This window comes from Crocuta crocuta, unplaced genomic scaffold, assembly GCF_008692635.1.
Source record: "Crocuta crocuta isolate KB4526 unplaced genomic scaffold, BGI_CrCroc_1.0 scaffold228, whole genome shotgun sequence".
Classification (NCBI taxonomy): domain Eukaryota; kingdom Metazoa; phylum Chordata; class Mammalia; order Carnivora; family Hyaenidae; genus Crocuta; species Crocuta crocuta.
Window position 1 is genome coordinate 1,825,814 of NW_027532820.1, and position 20,660 is coordinate 1,846,473.

The following is a 20,660-nucleotide window of genomic DNA, read 5'->3' on the forward strand; positions in this document are numbered from 1 at the left end:
CCAAGCAAACCTTATGAAATTACTAATGCTTGTCCTTTACGGACACAGCAGGGTTTTTTCTCCCCCAAAATAATTTACAGAGTTCTTAAATGTTCACATCATATTCACTTTGGGATGGCATTTATTTACTGTTTTACTGGTTACAAATAGAAGTACCGAATAGTGTATGTAGCTCCATGAAATAGCGGATCCACTGGGCATTGTTTGCATTACAGCTTCCCTTAGTCTCTGCAGACATACCCCATGCAGAGCCAGGCAGGCGGAAAGCAGATCGCCGAAGAGAAGTAAGACTATTAGCCTAAGAGGTTGAATGGCTAGTGGAATTATGACAGGATGGTGAAAGGCAAATATGTTTAGCTCATTGGGTATTTCAAAAATTTAAACACCTTTTCTTTCTTTAGATCATTTTAATAGAAATTATTACCTTCGTGAGAGAACAGTGTATTTGTGCTTATTTGTAAAGATCCATTTACCATTTACATTGCCTACTCGGGACTTAGATGTCAGGCAGTGACAGGCAGAAGGAACATGTTTTTGGCACTCAAGAAGCAAACAGTACAGTGTGTCAGCATTTAAAATGTGTTTGATGTATACATTTTACAAATTTACCTTGAAACAAATTTTCTTAGAAGCTTGTTAAGAGAATGTTCAGATTGTAAGGGATGCATTTTGTGCCAGTGAGCACACCTGTTGGTTCTTCAACCTCCCCTTATTTTTCTCTCATGTTCTTTGTTCAGTCCTTTAGTAACATAGATGTTCCGAATCAGCTGGTTGGAAATAAGTCGGGAAGCCCTGGGAGAGTTGGAAGCATAAGCCAGCTGTTTGAGGTAGAAAAAGTGTCTAATTTTCTGAGACTATTATGAACTGAAGGAATTTTGTTCAGAGTATGCACTTCATTCAAAACCCTCGTTAAATATAGTTAAGCACATAATATGCCAATAAATAGCTTTAATATGTCAAAAATAAAATCTTCCCAGAAGTTGAAATATGCCGTACTTGACTTATAAAGAAAAGCACTTAATTTTATGAAAATAGTTTTACATGTCAGCAAGAAAATAATAGAAGTTGGGCTTTTTTCTGAATTGCAGATTTAATCATAACTTATCATTTTGATTTTCATATGTGGAGATTATAAATTTTTACTTTAGCGGATGTCTGGTAATAAAGTATCTCAGGGTTATCACACTGCACAAAACGTAATTTAAAAATGAAAATGCCTGGGGCACCTGGGTGGCTCAGTCGGTTGAGCATTAGACTCGATTTCAGCTCAGGTCATGATCCTAGAGTTGTGGGACTGAGTCCCCGGTTGGGCTCCATGCTGAGTATGGAGTCTGTGTAAGATTCTCTCTGCTCCCTCTGTACCTCCCCTGCTCACTCGCTCTCTTTCTTTCTCTCAAAAAAAAAAAAAAAAAAAGCCTATTGGCATCCTTATACTTTTAGTAAGAATGTCAGCCTATTAAGCCAATATTAGTTAGCAAAATAAAGTTTTGGAACAATAAACTATTGTTCTATGGTTTCATTCTAAGCATTTTATGTGTATTAATTTTATTATGAACTCTTTGAGGAAGACAAATTTCATTATCTCCATCTTTACAAATAAAACAAAAACAGGCAGAGCCGATTGCTGAAAGTCGCACAACTAAGTGGAGTTGTGGGGATTCCAACATAGGCAGACAGACCGACTCCAGACAATGCAACCATCAAAGTTAATCAAAAATTGAAAACAAATTATCTCCCTCCACCCTTTAAAGAATGGCCATTTGAGTATCTAAGTGCTCTGAAGAGATATCATGAAGAAAAAATATTAAGACAAGTTTCCTGCTTAGGCTCAAACCTCATAAATAAACCCAGAGCTATACTAACTATGACTGGTCTCTGATAGAAATGTAATAATATTAATGGCTACCATTTAATACTTGTAATATTTACAGTGCCATTGCTTACTATTTGCCAAGCCCCATGCCTTACGTATTTACACACATTGTTCTATTTGATCCTAGGGGAACTCTTGCTCAGAGAGATGAAACTTGCTCAGAGTCAAAACTCCTGGAGCTAAAATGAAACCGAGCCTTTCTAATTCCAGAATCCGTGCATCTCACTGAAGCTAGCCCGTGCTTGTTTATCTGTGGCAAGGACTGAGGCTGGGTAGGTCTTGCCTGGCTTATCGCTGTCCCATGAGCCCAACTGACCTCAGAGTTAGGACCTAAAAGGAAATATGAAGAGCAGGTTATAAACTATCTTCTATGTTCCTGGAGGTCATTCACTTCAAAGGCTACTTCCCAGCCTCTTTGATGATAATGTGGTGCTTTGGAGGTTGCAGTTGAGGAGTATGGTGCTTTGGGTAAGAAGGTGGAGTTTTGAGACACAGGTAAAAACTTTTGTAAGGAAGGAAAATTTGAAATGAATGAATTCCATGACTAGCCTTCTATCATCCAAGGAAGGCTGAAAAATCTACTAATTCCTATGTTGAAAGATCTTTCCATTTTTACCAACTGTTTGATACCTTTAGTTCTTGTACTAAATTCTTAAAAAAATTTAAGGTGGATGGACCTTTTTTTTTTCTTAAGTAGCTTCCGTGCCCAGCATGGGGCCCAATGCGATGCTTGAACTCAGGACCCTGAGATCAAGACCTGAAGCTGAGATTAAGAATCGGGCACTTAACCGACCAAGCCACCCAGGCAGGCACCCCAAGCTGAATAAACTTTTTTTTTTTAAAAGTTGCTAATGACTTTAATATAATGCATTAGTTTTCTTTTAAAAAAAAATTTTAGTGTTTTGTTTATTTTTGAGAGAGAGAGACAGCATGAGCAGGGGAGGGTCAGAGAGAGAGAATCCGAAACAGGCTCCAGGCTCTGAGTTAACTGTCAGCACAGAGCCCGACCCGAGGCTCCAACTCACGAACCGCAAGATCATGACCTGAGCCGAAGTCAGATGCTTACCTGACTGAACCACTCAGGTGCCCCAGTGTATTAGTTTTCAAAAAGGTATTCTGCATAGTTAATAATCAATAGAAATTTGCTGGGATCATGGTGGTGCTGGGACACTGTACTTGGTACCAGGAGAAGTTCTGAGTCAATTCAGGAAATAGAGTATATAAAATAGCTCAATATCAATGTGTGAAAATGTGTAGCAATAAAATGTTGAAGGACTTTCTGTGGGGTGATCCAGTGAAGTTTCACCAAGGAGTTGGAATTTGAGTTGGGCTTTGAAGACTAGGTAGTGTGGCTTGCTTGGTGAAGAATCTCCCGGAGAGAGAATTTGAAGCAAGAGGAATATCTAATGAAGTCCATGGGACAGTAAGATCTTAAAAAATTTGGCCACCCACCCTTCCAACCACAAGAGTAGAGAATATAAATGGGAGCCTTATCCAGGAGGAAAAAAGAGAATGCTTGGCAGATCCTACGGAATTCTGGTTAGTCATTAATTCAATTCTGTTCTTGTCAAGGGTCCAAAAAAAAAAAAAAAACTGCCAGCTAAGCAACAATTTCAGAAGATTAAGACAATAGAAAGTGCTAAAGTTGTCACTGTCCCACTCACCAGATGGCAATAGTGCTGTTCTTCTATAGATGGAAGCTATTCAACAAAGGTCAGATTGTCACCCCTATGGAAAACCACCCCCAACACACACACACACACACACACACACACACACACACGTACACACACTAGTCTAATAAACATTGAACATTTTGCTGTTAGGAAAAAGGGTGATTTGTATATGAAGGAAAGTTTTATAAGAGAAATGAATGGAGAGAGACTAAAGGGTTGACAGTGATTCTTAGAAAATTTGCTTTCAGAATTCTGCATTTTGTGTGTCCTAATGTGTTTGCTTTTAACCCACCTGGTAAAGCTATAGTGATTCTAGAATTCTTTTAAGGTAAGATAAGGAGTGGGAAAAGTTACCTCTCCTCTGGGAAAGAGACTGAAATGTATGTGTAGTTCCTTTTACTGCCCTTCATAGATCTCAAATAATCTTGGTTTTTTTTCAAACAGATGCCCCAGGAACATTTAATTTTTGTGTTTAATTTGATGTTTTTAAATAATATTTTATAGGGGTGCCTGGGTGGCTCAGTTGGGTAAGCGTCCAACTTTGGCTCAGGTCATGATCTCACGGTTCGTGGGTTTGAGCCCTGCGTTGGGCTCTGTGCGAACAGCCAGCTCAGAGACTGGAGCCTGTTTCAGATTCTTTGTCTCCCTCTCTCTCTGACCCTTCCCTGTTCACACTGTCTCTCTTCTCTCAGAAATAAATAAAACATTTAAAAATAAATAATATTTTGTATGATTAAAGAGTTTTAAATAATTTATCAATTTACTGTTTTAGCAAAAAAATAGTAAATGTACCAAATTTACTATTAAGTTATGAAAGTAAAAAAATTTTTAAGTGTTTATTTTTGAGAGAGACAGAGTGTGAATGGGGGAGGGGCACAGAGAGAGGGAGATGTATAATCGGAAGCAGGCTCCAGGCTCTGAGCTGTCAGCACCGAGCCCGATGTAGGGCTCAAACTCAGGAACTGCAAGACCATGACCTGAGCTGAAGTCAGATGCTTAACTGACTGAGCCACCCAGGTGCCCCAAGTTCTGAAATTTTAAAACGAATGTTGGTGAAAATGTTTTGCTAGTTGATGAGAATTGTCAAAACATGAAAACATCACTGACATTTTAGTCTAAGAGATTATATTGGGGAGGAGAGTGAAGAGTAGAAGCTGGAGAGAGGAACCAGGGATCTTTGAGGATTATTAGCTAAGTTTTTCAAAAGTGTCCTCAATTCAGATGTCCCTGTTTTCTCCTTCTTCCCTAAGCCTTGTGGGAGTCACTCTTATATGACAGTTGTTACATATGTATATATATATATGACACTCATATATGACATATACCTCATATGTGACATATACATATATGACATGTACACATGGTGTATATGTGTGTGTGTGATAATGTTGGTTTAGATTTTCCAGGACACATCTGACATTATTTTCTTACTTAATTTGGTGTAACCATCACTATTTAAGAGTGAGGAATGTGGCCCTAGTCCAGGTATGACAAGACAAATCTGAGTTTCTGGAAGTGTCAAGTTGGCTTCTGTGGGTTTGAATTTCTGTTCTGCTTACAGTACAGCCTCTACACTGACACTTAATGAACCTCGCTTTCGAGGCGAGGTTTGGTTTGGAACTCTGACTGAATCCAGAGATAGCTCTCATCCAGAGATGTTTCTCGCCATCTTTTCTTTGCTCTATCTTAGAGTGCCATTACCGCCCTGAGCGCTGTTAGAGAATCTTCTGTCTTGGATATTTCAAGTTCTAAACATCCTGCTACTTGAGCACAGTCTCTGCCCCTCATGCATCGCTTGCCCAAGGCCTCTGCTGAATCAGTGACAGGACTACATTGAGATGCCTCAAACCATCTTACGGTTTTTTCACTTTCACAGCCTTCTTCCTCTTCATGTCCCTCTTGTCCAGCTCAGACTGCAGCGCCCACCATTTTATTAACTTCCTTGTAAATAACCTCACCTCTCATTCTGGGCTTTGTCCACAAAGCCCCAGCTGTGGACAGACCCACTCTCCTCCTTTGGGCCAGTGTTGAACTGCTGAAGAAACATCCCACAACGGGGCAGAGATGGTTTTACTTGGGATTGATAATCACAGACCTCAGGTGGACTCTCAACACTGCCAGGCAGTGTTACTGTGCTTCCTGGTCTTTGGTTCTTCAGATCAGTGATTTTATACTTTCTTCCCTCGCTCCTTCCCTAGTTGCTCACGCCTCACACCTTTCTTTCCTCACCGTTTCCACACTCAGCTGATTATCTTACACCAGACCAAGCTGAGAAAATGGAAACCTTTAGGCTATAATGTGATGTTCAATTTATCAATTTTTTTCCTTTGTTCCTTGTGCATTTGGGGTTGGATTCAAGGCATGAAGATTTACTCCTCTGCTTTATTTGAAGAGTGTTATAGTTTTAATTTTTACATTTAGGTATATGATCCATTGGAGTTAATTTTTGTATATGTATATGGTGAGGTCTCAGTGCATTCTTTTGCATATTTGTTCATTTCGGGAGCATTTGTTGAAAAGACTATTCTTTCCCCATTGAATGGTTTTGTCATTGTCATCGAAAATTAGTGATCCTAAAAGTGAGGGCTTATTTTTGGGTTCTCAAGTCTATTGCATTGATTTGTATGTGTGTCCTTAAGCTAGTACTACACAGTCTTGATTGCTGTAGTTTCATATGTGAGTTTTGAAATTTGAAATTTGGATCCTCTATCCAATGATTTTTAAGTTTTTCGTTGGGTTTTAGAAACCAATTTTTGGATATAAGAAACCATAGGCCCAGGACATGATACCTAAATGTGTAAGAAATTTTACATAGAGTTTATTTTATTGAAGTGGAAATTTATAGTGTATTAGTTTTAAAAAAAGCTTTTTAGGGGCACCTGGGTAGCTCAGTCGCTTGAGGGTCCAACTCTTGATTTTGGCTTGGGTCATGATCCCAGTGCCGTGGAATTGAGCCCTGTGCCGGGTTCTGTGCTAAGCCTGGAGCCTGCTTAAGATTGTGTCTCCATCCCTCTCTCCCTCTCCCCTAATCACACTCTCACTCTCTCTCTCTCAAAAAAAAAAAAAGGCGTTTTAAACAGTTAACATATTCACCTTTTGCTTTCTATAGAAATCAATGAAATAAATCTAAATTGGACAAAAAAAATAAAGCAAGTTTCAGTTCTACTCAAAAGTAAATTGCACTTACTTGATTAAATTAAATTACATGGATTGAATATTTGAATGGCAATGTCATGTTATTTTTAACAACTGGTTTTAACTTTTTGTCTTGATTGCAGTGAGCTCTACTCAGTCTCAAAGACCTTATGGTAGGAGATGTACTGGATGGAGGTCACCCATGAAAGTAGGCTTGTTTGAGAATATTCAGAGATGTCTAAGATTTTTTTTTTTATATTTTTCTATGGTCATTAGATTACTACATTTCAGAGTTTTTGTTTGCTTTATTTTTTTACATGGTTGTAAAAATAAGATAGCATTTTATCCTTAAAACATTTTAATTATGAAATAGGACAGAAAAGTGTCTAAAATACAAATCTTTAGTTTAATGAATAATTACAAAACATAATAACCATCCAGGACCCTGAGACACACCTCTGTAGATTGCACGTCCCTAGAGGAAATCATGGTCCTATTATGAGCCAGCTCTTCTCTGCTTTTCTTTATAGTTTAATCCCTAAGCATCGTATTTCATTCAGCTTTGCCTGATTATGAGCTTTATGAATAGAATACACCTGGATATATTTTCTCTCTCTTTTTCTCTCTCTCTTTTTATTTAACACAGTGATGACTCATTTATAGAATTCGTTCATAGATTGCATGGGGCTGTTGTTCTTTCATTTTTATTTCTGTGTATATTGTACCTCTGAGTGTATGCTGTAATTCATTCTTGTTACTGTTGACTATTACAAATAATGATTCTATAACCATTCCTGTATAGGTAGATATCCTGGTGCACAGTGCATGGGTTTCTCTGAGATATATTTGTCTAAAGAAACTGCTTGGTCAGAGAATACAGTTTTAGTTTTGTTGCAAAATTGTTTTCCAAGAAGGCTGTACTAGATTTACTCCAACCAGCAGTACTTGAAAGTTTCTACTGCTTCATATCATCACCAACACTGGGTCTCATCAGACTTTTTTAGTATTAGCCAATCTAATGGGTATATTGTGGTATTTTACTGTTGTTAATGAGATTGCCTATCTTACCTTACTGTGTGTATCAGCCACTTGGATTTCCTTTTATGATGTGCCTCTTCAAGTCTTGTGGCCATTTTTCTATTTTTTTCTTACAATTTGTAGCGATTTATTATATTCTAGATATCATTCCTTTGGTCTGTACTGTAATGTCTTCTTCCATTCTAGCTTATCCCTTCATCCTTTATAGTTTAATGAGCAGAAGTTATTTTAGTATGATTGAAGTTACAAGTTCTCCCCCCCACTCCCTTAAGGACAGGGCATTTTATGTTTTGATTAAGACAATCCTTCCTACTACAAAGTCAAAGATATTTTCATATTATCTTATTACAGCCTTTATAGTTTTCCTTTCAGTTGTGTTTAGTTTTTTAATCTACTGTGGAATAAATTTTAATGTTGTGAATTAGGTGCCTAATTTCATTTTCATACAGATATATAAAAGTCTCAGTCCCTAGTATTGAAAAGTCTGTTGTTGCTGCGTGCCCTGCAGTGCCTCCTGTGCTATACAGAAGTGTCCACAGGTGCATGAGTCTGGTTTTGAGCTCTTGCATCTTTTCCATATTGCCTTAATTTCTATAACTTTGAAATAAATCTTGATACCTGATAGAGTGTATGTAAGAATGCCTTACATATTTGGACCTTTACATTTCCATATTAATTTTAGAATCAGCTTCTCAGGTTCCATAGGTTTTGATTAGGATTAAACTTTTTTCTTTTTTTTTTTTTTTAGAGAGAGCATGAGNCAAGCACAGAGCCTGACAATCCTACAACTGTCATATCATGACCTGAGCAAAAATCCGATGGCAGATGCTTAATTGACTGAGCCATCCGGGTGCCCCTCATTTACATCTTCTTTAAAGTCTTCTTGTAATGTTTTATAATTTTCCTTAAAGAGTTCTTACATAGTTTTTGTTCAGGTCCAGCGTACTTGACATTTTTATTCAGTTGTATGTGATGTTTAGCTTATGTTGTTTGTATATGGAAATGTGATTACTTTTTATGTGCTGATATTATATCTAGCAACCTTTTTTTATTGATTCTTATCATTTATGTATAAGTTCTTTCGAGCTTTCTGCATATATAACCATAGCATTTGCAAACAACAGCTTTGTTTTTTCTTTTCGAATTCCTAAACCTTTTAATCTTTTTATTTTATTACACCAGCTAATATTCACTAGAACTGGTAACTTGAGACATTCTTTGTTCTTAATCTCAGACCGATTTCATGTTATTTGTGTAGGACTTTTTAGAAGTATCCTTTAACAGATTATGGAAGTATCCTTCTCGTTTTGATTTTCTTAGAGGTTTTGTTTGCTTTTTAATCATAAGTAAATGTTGAATTTTGTTGAGAACTTGTCCTGCATCTTTTTAAATGGTCGTAAGATTTTTTTCTTTTAATCTGTTAATATGAAACATTTCACTGATTAAAATATTTAGTGTTAAAACCACCTTGTGTTCCTGAGATAGGCCAAACTTGCTGTTTGTATCTTTGCTCATAAATAAATGAGAGTGGCTTGTAATTTTCCTTTCTTATATTGTCCTAACTTTCTGTATCAAGTTATGCTGTCCTAAAATGAGTTAGGGAGTAAGGCTTTTTGTCCTACTCTCTGGTGCAAGATTTTTTTTTTTTAAGTTTATTTATTTTGGGAGGTGCCTGATGGCTCAATCAGTGAAGCATCAGATTCTTGATTTTGGCTCAGGGCATGATCTCATGGTTGGTGAGGTTAGGGCTCTGCACTGGCAGTGTGGAGCCTGGTTGGGATTCCCTCCCTCTCTGTCTGTCACTCTCTTTCTCCCACTCTCTCTGCCCTTCTCCTGCTCTCACACACCTGCTCTCATTTATTTATTTCAAAATAAATAAAATAAAACTTAAAAACAAAAGTTTGGGGCGCTTGGGTAACTCAGTCGGTTAAGCGTCCGACTTTGGCTCAGGTCATGATTTTGTGGTTCGTGAGTTCTAGCCCCATGTTGGGCTCTGTGCTGACAGCTCAGAGCTTGGAGCCTGCTTTGGATTCTTTGTCTCCCTCTCTCTCTGACCTCCCCCACTCACTCACATGCTGTTTCTCTCTCTCTCTCTCTCTCAAAAATAAATAAACATTAAAATTTTTTTAAAAGTTTGAGAGAGTATGCACAAGCACATGTGCGGTAGGAGCAGAGAGAGAGAGAGGGAAAGAGGGAATCGCAAGCACACTCGCACTGTCAGTGCAGAGTCCTATGCGGGGTTTGATCTCCCCAGCCATGAGATCATGTCCTGAGCCGAAATCAGGAGTCTGATGCTTCACTGACTGAGCCACCCAGGCACCCCTCTAGTGCAAGTTTTAAATAGTATTGGAGTTATTTACTCCTTGAGTATTTGATAGAACTTGCAGGTGAGGCCGTCTGGGACTGGGATTTGTGTGTGTGTGCGGGGGGGGGGGGCAATTTTAAAAATTAGTAAGTAATTTTAATTACTTAAAATTAGTAAAAATAATAAAATTACTAAGTAATAGTTACAAGACTATTCAGATATTCCATTTCCTTGTGATTCAGGTTTGTCTACCTTACCTATATTTTATAGTTTCTTAGCATAAAGTTGTTTATAATACTCTCTCTTACCTTTAGTGTCTATAGAATCCAGTTCTGTAGTTCTTTTCATTCCCAGTATTGGTTATTCACGTCATCTCTTTTTCTTAAACTTGCTAGAGGTTTTCCCAGTTTGTCTTTTCAAAGAATTTTTGCCTCCGATGCTATTGGCATGGTTTGTTTTCTGTGTCATCAATTCTGCTTTTTTGTTCCTTCTGTTAATGTTTTTAAGGCTTATTTTGCTATTCTTTTTGTAACTTCTTCAGGTGGATGCTTACTAGTGTATTGATTTCAGCCTTTTCTAATGCATGCATTTCAAACTGTATATTTCTGTTTATAAGTTCTGCATCCCACAAGTTTTGTTCTGTAGCGTTTTCATTACTGCTCACTTGAAGATGATTTCAGTGTTTCATATGAGTTATCTTTATCTGTTGACTCATAGGTTAGTTAGCAGTTCATTTCTTTATTTCTAAACACACATCGATTTTCCATTGAGCTTTTTGTCATTGATTTCTAGCTTCATTGAACTGTAGCTAGAGAGTTCCTAGTTTCAGACCTTCAGAATTTAACTGTGGTCCAGTGTATGGTATAGCTTGTTGCAAATGGTCCCTGTATGCTTGAAGGAATGTGTGTTCTGTAAAGGTTGGGTAGAGTATTCCATAAATGTTTATTAGCTCTTGTTTTTTTTTCTTAATCCTACAGTTCGAATCTTGTATACTTCATAGATTTTTGTTTTACCTGCTTATTTTATCAGATAGAGAGGTCTCAGAATCTCTCAGTACAGTTAGTTCCTGTTATTGTCATCCTGGGGAATTGAAAGTTTTAGGCTTTATCTCATAGTTTTTACTTAAATTTTGTCTTGCTTCATTTTAATATAGCTCTACTTCCTTTTGATTACTATTTTCATGGTATTTATTTGCCCATCCTATTACTTTCAATCTTTCTGCATCCCTCTTTTATGTATGTCTCTTATAACTAGGGAATTGTAGTGTTTAAGTCCAGCCAGGTAATCTGTGTCTTTTAACTGCAGTAGGTTAATCCATTTGCATATAATATAATGTCAGAAGTCCTATATTTTAATTTATACCTCCATCTTATTTTGGTGTCTCTATTTCTTTTCCTCTTTTTTCCCCTCCTTTTTTTTGAATTTATTTTTAAAAACTAAATTATTTTTTCTTTAAAAACATATTTTTTAAAAGTGTTTATTTTTGAAGGAGAGAGAGACAGAACGTGAGCAGGGGACAGGCAGAGAGAGGAGACTCAGAATCTGAAGCAGGCTCCAGGCTCTGAGCTGTCAGCACAGAGCCCAACATGGGGCTCAAACTCACAGCCATGAGATCATGACTCGAGTTGAAGTCAGAGGCTTAACCAACTGAGCCACTTAGACATCCCCAAAATAAATTCTTTTTAAAAATTATTTATTTATTTATTTTTTAAATGTTTCATTTCTGAGAGAGAAAGAGAGAGAGAAAGAGAGAGACTGTGAGCAGGGGAGGGTCAGAGAGAGAGGGAAACACAGGATCTAAAGCTGGCTCCAGGCTCTGAGCTAGCTCTCAGCACAGAGTCCGACACAGGGCTTGAACCCACAAACCGTGAGATGATGGCCTGAGCTGAAGTCGGACACTTAACCGACTGATCCACCCAGGCGCCCCCTAAAAATAAGTTCTTATAAATTCTCTTTCTGCCCCCAGTACTAGTGTGAAAGTTACACTTTCTATTTCCGTTATTTCTCAGGAAATTCTAATAGGCATTCTCAACTTATTAATGAGGTCCAATGTTAATCATCACCTTTCCTGTCCTTTCAGGATAAGTGTCTTAAGACCCTATACCTCCATTTGTGGTCTTCTTACTCAAATGCTGTTGTTGTCATGTGGTTTAGTTCTTTATATATTTTTAAATCTCACATGACATTATTTTCTGTAGTGAGTATCCATGTAAATTTACCTATATATTTATTACTTTTTTTTTTAGCTTTTCACTTTTTTCTTGCATTCAGACCTCTCTGTGATCATCTCCCATCTACCAGAAATATGTCCTTTGCATTTCCTGTGTTGTGGTTTAGCTGGAGGTGAACTCTCAGGTTTTGGTTCACTCTAAATCCTTCGTCCCCCTCCTTCTTGAAACATATTTTAACTGAATACTAAATGCGAGGTTACTAGAATGCTAGGATGTAGGAAGGAGGGAAGAGCATGAGAAGAGAGAGAGTATGAGAGCTCTCTTAGAAGGACACTAATACTGTTGCATCAAGGCCCCACCCTTATGACCTCATTCAATCTTCATTACTTCCTTAGAGGCCCTGTCTCCAAATACAGCCACATTGAGGGGCGAAAGCTTTAGCATGTGAACTTTGGGGGGAGACACAAATCTTGAATCCACACCAGGTGACATTTACTGGTTGAGGTCTTATGGCTTATAATTATATTACTTCTGTAGTCTCTACTGTTAATAGTGAATCATTTCCCATGTATTTGGGCATATTTTTGCCCCATAATTATTTAGCAAGTGCATAGGGAAAAGAATAAAATTTACCTGTGCATATGTTTCTGTAATCTACAAAATTTGTTGGTGAGATTGTTGTGCACTTTGCAGCTAAATTCTAACCATCTATTTTAGTTAAGCAAATATTTTCAACTTATTTACATATTGACTCTGTTTTCCTTTATCTTAGCTGTGTTGGTGTAGAAGAGCATCATGCTGTTGACATTGACCTTTATCACTGTCCCAACTGTGCAGTTCTACATGGTTCCTCTTTGAGTAAGTACTAGACGCTTAAATAAAAACTGAAGTTTAGAATTTAATGTGTAGAGGGTGCCTGGATAGCTCAGGCAGTTGAGTGTCCAACTCTTGATTTCGGCCAGGTCATGATCTCATAGTTCATGGGATCGAGCCTTGTGTTGGGCTCTGCACTGACAGCATAGAGCCTGTTTGGGATTTCGAGATTCTCTCTCTCTCTCTCTCTCTCTGCCCCTCCTCCACTCGTGTTTGCATGTTCTCTTTCTCTCTGAAAATAAATAAATAAACATAAAAAAAAAATTTAATGTGTACATGACAATAATAATACTTTCAGTAGTTATATTACATCCACCAAGAACTATAGGGAATATTTTTCTGAAGATACTGAAAATGCACTTTCTGTCTGAATTATTGAAAACTTATTTCATAAGTCAAAAAGAGTAAATGAAAAAATATTCTTATTTTTAACTGCCCATGCAAAGTCCCCAAACTCAAGGACATATATTCAAAGTTTTCAATTTGAGAAATGTGAAAAAGTTTGCTAATTTTGGAAACTGATTTCAACTGTTTTTATCTCTTTATAAATAAATTAAAAAAAACTTTCAGTAATATTTGGGACAGTGTACAGGGTTACGACTTTAATGCACACACATGCATTTATTTTTAGGAGAAAATTAGGGCATCAGTGTGCTAAAATATTACTGTTTTCTGAATTTGGTCATCAGTTTGAGTGTGGCCCAGAGTCCTGCCCAACTTGAAACCACAGCCTTGCCCAGTCCCATTCTGAGGAAGCCCGAGGCCAGACCAAGTGTCTGCCTGCACTCTTCCGCCCGAGGGGCAGGACACAGGCAGGGAAGGTCACACATCCTATGGGGTGTTCCAACGTCACACACCAAACGCTATTTCACAGATGCGTCAGAAGAATAGATGGGAATGTTAATTGTCATTGTGCAGATGGAAAGTAGGGATAGTGTTTAAAAGCTTTTGAAGGGTGTTATAACTTTCTCTTTTAAAAAATTTAGATTATAAACTAGAATTTTTGTGTTCCTGAGACTAAAGGGAAAAACCAGGCTTAATCAATTTGTAATGGAAAGAAACCTTTTCCTGAACATACTTTGATACACACTTGAGTTAGATGCAGGTAACCTGTTCAACCTCTTTATTTTAAATGCAGCTTTCTTCCCAGTATTTTTTTAATGGAAAATTTTTTGAAGTTGTGGGCAATTATTTGAGAGACTTATTAGCAACTGACTGCTTATCTGTTAGAAATATTAGTAATAGATCTACTTTCTTCATAAGAGATTTAGAATTTTAAGCTGTAAGAATACATTAAAGTATTTCCTTGTAATCTACAGGTTATCCATTTTATTAGTTACACAGTATAAAATTTGAGGTTAGCAGATTGGTGTAATTTTTAGTGTAATTGGCCAATTTATTGTCATAAATGTTTTTAAAGGTTCTTATTTTCTGTGGCAGAGAAGTATGTGGCATATAACTTGGAATAATTTTTGACCAAGTGTAATTCTTAGAGTAAATAAATAATACTAGGTTGTTCTTTCAAGAAAGGATACAGAACTAAAATTTATAACCGTTTTAGTTTAGAATTTAAGTATGTAATCCCAAAGTGAAATAATTTGAATTTAATTTCTATGAAATACCAAGTGGGTTACTATGATATGTGATATATTTTCCCTATATGATTTAATTTTTTAAAAAGCTTGTCATGCTCACTAAATTGATTTCACAATCCATAATGGATCACGACCTGCACTTTGAATAACGATGCTTCAGAGAGAAGCTTGACTACTGCCTGGCCCTGGCCTGTATGCTTCTTATCCTTGAATAACATAAGATCAGGCATTGGTTTTCTTCTGGGCAAGAGTCCAACTCTGAATACCCACAGGGAAAATGCCCAAGATCCAGTAATTTGTTTTATCTTGATCTAAGGCTCACTTTTCCTACCCCTTCACCCCCCACCCTCAATTTGGGTCAGCCCTTTTTGGCCCCTTTCCCTCTGCTGTTAAGCCTCTCTTGCTGGCTACCTAGGGCTTCTGTCTTCTCAGAATTCCCTACAAATAGTAGGGAATAAATTCTATACAAATAGTAGTATAGAATAAATTCTATACTAATAGATACTATTAGTATAATACCCATAGCGAATTTAGACTTGACCATTTTAATGGGAATCAAGAATTCTATTCAAGGGCAAGTATCAAAAAAGCCCAATACTTAAACACATATCTCAGTGTTCCTCTGGTACATGGAAGCCAAACTCAAAATTTTCTCTCCTTAGGACCACTAACTACTAGAATATTCCTTCCCCTCAGATATTCAGTCAGCATCTTACAGTGATTGATTTTATGTGTTAAGCATGTTGGCCTAACAACATTTATAGCCTTCTGTTAATGTCATGCAAGTCTGCTTATTTAAATGGAAGGAGAAGTAATTGGCAGCTTATGGGATGCCCAGGACACTGTGCTAAGAAGAACTTGACCTCTCTTATTTCTTTTGATATTTGTAACACCTTGATGTGAGAAAAAATTATCTTAACTAGCTCTTTCATGTAGCTATTTGACAGAGCTGGGGTTTGAGCCCATAGCTGTCCAATCCCTACTCTGTTCTAATTCTAATCTGTTGTGCTGAAATGAAAATTAAAACAATGTAATACCATAGTTTACTTATCAAATGGGCAACTTTTTCTTTCTTTCTTTCTTTTTTTTTTTTGTTTAATGATGATGCTCACTGTTGACCCAGGGTTTTGAAATGGCTGCTTATGGACACTGGTAAAAATATGGGCCACGTGCCGCTTTTCTGGAGCTAGTTTTGCAGTAGGTAGCAAGTATCTTCATAATGCTGAATCTTTCTTCTAGCATTTATAGGAATTTATCCTGAGGAATTAATGAGGGAAACAGATTGAATATGAATATTAATCTTAACTTTGTTTGAAGAAAGATTCAGAATGAGCTAAGTGCTTAACAATCAGAAAAAGGATTATAAAATGATGCATCTACATCTACGTCTTAAAATTCTAGGCTGCCTTTAAATTGCTTTTGAATATTTAATGAGAAAATGCTCCTGATAGAATAAGAAAGGTAAGCAGGATGAATATCATGATCCCAGTTGAAAATAAAATGGGATTATGAATCTATGTATATGTAGAACAGAAGCTTGATATGAAACACCCTTCTATTTTACAAGCGATTTCAGTGAGAAAAAATGTCATCTGAAGGGTATCTGAATGGTATTTTCTAGGAAGGTTGTTTTTAGATTCTCAGTTTTTCTCATGAGAGTTTTTAAAAAAAAATGGGACTTAGTCTTCTCCATGTTGAGGGTCTGACTGCCGTGAATTTCTTGAGAATCTTGTTTTAAACCCTCAGATATGAATAATCCCGATTTCCTTCCCTATTGGTAATTTAGTATGACTTCTCCTTATCCATAGGAGGATCAGTTTTATTTTATTATTATGATCTTTGTAAGGTACAGATTTAAAATAACTTAGATTCATAGAGTTGCTCCCACCCCATGTTTTATTATGACATTGTTCTAACATACAGAGAAAGTTGAAAGAATTTTGCAGGAAGTACCTCCAAACTCACTATCTAGGACTCTACTATTAACATTTTACATTATTTGCTCTACCACAGTCTGTGTAATTATCCCACTATCTATTCGTGTATCTGTCCTTTTTTTTTTTTTTTTTTGATGCATTCTAGGCTAGTTGCAGACTTAGTATCTTTCCCAGAATCATGAAGGTTTTAGGCTTAAGAGTGATTTTCAAACTTAAAAAAAAAACATAGAAAATTGACATCTTACACTGATAGCAGCAAAAGGGATGTCTGTGGTGCTGCCTTAGTGGAAAGCAGAATGAGGTCCAGAGTTTCCTTTTTGGTCTCTTCTCCATCTTCCGTTTTATCAAGGGTTTCTCGACACAGCTTGAAACACAGCACTCCTTCCTTCATTTCCATTTGAGAAAACTGGACCCAGTGTGTTTTGGGACTTGCCCAAGGTTGTGGAGTAAGTTATGGCTGATCTAGGAGTCAAATGCAAGTGTACTGATTTTGATTGATTGCCATGGCTCTTGAAGATTGAAGCCGTCTAGGGCTGTAGCATCACAGGATCTTAGCATTAGAACTAATCATAAAATTATTTGTTCGTCCTTCCTCTTGTTTTCCTTTAATTATGATGCAGCCGCCCGCTCTTCCTTTGTGGCGGTGTAAGCATGCTTATTTTGGGACTACAGCTTGACATAAAAGAGAAGACAGCCGTGCTGTTGGAATAAATTTCTGACGTGGGATCAAAGGCCCTATCCTGAGAGGATGACTTGGATGATCCATAAAAACCATATTATGACTTAATGGTCTGGTGAAAATCATGATTTAAAATAATTGTGATATTTTATAGTATGTGTAAATGTGGCTATTATAATGGGCTCCACCTGCTAATTTGATTTTGTTGATTTAATTTAAAACATTTTTGAAATAAAAAGTAGATTTTTAAAAATCCACAGTTAATTGCTGGTAATTGCAGCATTACACGAAGTAAAATTTACCTCTTCAGCCTGGAAATGCGTTAAAAAGTGAGTGCTTTTGTACCTAAATAGTTATTTCTGAGTATATAAAATATGGCTCTTAGAAAGTACATGGTATCACCAAATATCAAAACTGTTTTCTTCTTTTAATCTTCTGAACAACCAGTGAAAAAGAGGAGGAACTGGCACAGACATGACTACACCGAAATTGACGATGGCTCCAAACCGGTGCAGGCTGGGACAAGGGCTTTTGTTCAGGAGCTGCGTTCTCGAGTCTTCCCAAGGTACGGAAATTTGTTGTGACCAAAGACAACTGGAGAGTGTTACCTAGTAAAGTGACGTTATCTAAAGCAATGTTTTCAATCTTCAGGTTGCAATCCCATTATTCTCAAATTTTTACCTTTTTTTCCCCTTTATAAATGAAATAGAAAATATCGGCACATGGCAAGTAGCAGGAATAAATAAGCACAGTTTTCATGAACTATTGTGTTCTATATGTGTACTGGGTCACCTTGTAAAAGTGTATTCACTGTTGATCTCTGTCCAGAAAACCTGAGACACGTTGAGCCTGGTACCGGGTTCCTTCTGCTGTACAGCCACTGCTTCTCTTTCCCTTTTACCTCATCTCTTCTGATTTTCAAACTTGGGTGTTTTTCTTAGGTTGTTTTCATCTCTCTCTTTCTTTCTCTACCCTAGGTCTACCAGAGGGACCCATAACCATTGCCCAGCCTCTCTGGGGGCACCAGGACTGGGCTTCTTGATTTTTTAAAGATAATGGAAAGTGTATGAATTATCTGTGGCTCAAAGAGAGTCAAAAGTATGATCCAGCTTTGAATCATGCTAATTTAGATCATTTCCTGCTCACTGCCTGACATCTATTTAAAGTGATAATGCTTATTAGCTTTTTACACAAGATCATATCCAAGCTTGTTAAAGAGGGGAAGCACAATTTAAATTTAAATCACAACATCACGTGCAGCCTATTATGGAATTATTTCAGATCCTGTGACTATAAAACCCTTGACATTTCTTTACAGCCTTTACATTCCTGTCTGTCCCCCTTCCCCTTAACCCTTAAACAGAAAACTAGAATTGATATGCGCCTCGTGTTGGCTCCCTCAGGTCTACTGAGGTTTCCGCGGTGGTTTCCACATGACTTTTGTGATATTAAAGGTCCCAGTCTCAACATTTCTCTTTTCTCAGTTTCAAAGGGGTTAGAGGAATGTTTGTTTTCCTTAATTGGTTCAGAGTCTAGGGCCAGTTTCCAGTCTGGGTCTACGGACTGGCTTCAGAGAGGCATGTGAGTTTCTTAAAACTGTATAAACAGTTCAGTGTCAATATGTGAATGTGCATTTTTCAGGAAGAGGAGCCTTAGCTTTTTTTTTTTTTAAAGGTTTGTGACCCAAAAGAATAGTATTAAAAATCCTGGCCTAGCACTGCTTGTAGCTTCTCTGCCAAAGTAATCACAAATGAGGGCAGGTTATAGGGATGGCCACAGATGTCTAAACTGTAATTGCCATTAATTAAAGGTCTTTGGTTTTCTTTTGATTAACTCCATAAAACTTAACATCATTTAAAACCAGAGAGTGACAATAATTAGTTAAATTATAGATACTTGATGTGATGAACACAGAAGTGTATAAGATAAAGTCAATGGGTTATCTTTCTCCTGCCACATTTTAAGACTTACTGTAAGCCTTTTGGGGTACTTGTCTACATGATTACATTTAAGATACTTACGTATAGGAGTGCCTGGGTGGCTCAGTTGGTTAGGCATCTGACCCTTGATCTCCGCCCAGGTCCTGATTTCCTGGCTTGTGGGTTCGAGCCCTGTGTTGGACTCTGTGCTAATGGCATGGAGCCTGCTTGGAATTCTCTCTCTGCCTCTCCGTCTCTCTCTGCCCGTCCCCAGCTCACGCGCATGTGTGCTCTCTCCCCCAAACTAAATAAACTTAGAAATAAAATCAAACATTTATGTATATAGATGTATGAATATATAAATATATATGCATCTGATTTTTTAAAAATGGGGTTATGTTATGCAAATGATGTGCAGCTTACTTTTTAAATTGTTTCATTGGTGTTTTTCCCTATGGATACAAAAATTTACCTCCCTCCTTAGCTGCTGTGTAGTATGCAGTTGTGTATATTTGCCATAATTTACTTAACTGTCCCTCTATGATGTATGTTTAGTTTGTCACCAGTTTTTTTCTCTTGCAAATAGTAGATTTTAATAGGTTTTTAAAAAACCTATATTTTTAAGCACTCGTATTTATTTATTTTTGATCGGCAGGGGAAGTGAAACACCAAACATTAAAGATCAGGGAGTACAGGTGATTCGAAATTCTCCCTTAGATTGGAGTTTAAGGAAATGTTTGATTGTCAGAGGTTGGGGAAGGAGGGAAACTGTGGGGAAAGCAAAAGGTAGTACAGAACTCAGTCTGATGAAGGAGACCCATACCCTCCAAATGTAAGACTATCCAGGAACAGTCTGTCTCATTTTGGGGAGCCTCAAACTGACCTTTTCTTATTGAGAGGGTGGACAGAGCAGAGCCCAAGAATTCTGAGAACTGGCACCCCCTGTCTTCCCTTTGATGGCTGGGCCGCAGATGACATCAGGACAGTTACAGTCTGGCCGTGTAAATGGAAAACTCTTGTGTTTTAACCTATAATGCAAGTGTTGCGCTTATTTGAATGGGATAGCAGCTGCATTCTGGGAACAATTGGGAGATAAGATCTGGAACATCCCCTTAAAGGGTCTTTAATTTATGGTTAGAGGACATTAAAAAGGGGGCAAAGCACACTTATGTGTAATGCCTGTAGCGTGTTAATCATCAGAGCAGGGGGGATATCCTTTTTTAGTGGCTTCAGGTGACTGCTTACTGACACTTAGGAAATATTTGTTGTAACAGATAATTTAAATCAGGAGTTCATTTTGGACATTTGTCTCAGTGGGTAGTGACCATGGGAGCCACTCATCCTCTGTTGTGCAGGACAGCAGGGAATTATCCTGTGGCCATGAGACTTTGAGATGTCTAACAGATATTTGTGTAGAATTTTATAGTCAGATAGAATCTGATCTGTTTAACTTATCCTG

The 20,660-nt window shown here is 37.4% G+C and overlaps 1 protein-coding gene across 1 annotated transcript in view; it reads left to right on the plus strand.

Moving 5' to 3' along the window:
- The first annotated feature begins 243 nt into the window (after positions 1–243).
- The window catches only part of KDM7A (lysine demethylase 7A), a 53,841-nt gene continuing 33,424 nt past the window's right edge, over positions 244–20,660 (plus strand). The window contains exons 1-3 of the mRNA XM_077781075.1: positions 244–284; positions 12,971–13,056; positions 17,730–17,847. Of these exons, the coding sequence (XP_077637201.1) occupies positions 244–284; positions 12,971–13,056; positions 17,730–17,847 (245 nt within the window). The remainder of the gene's footprint in view (positions 285–12,970; positions 13,057–17,729; positions 17,848–20,660) is intronic.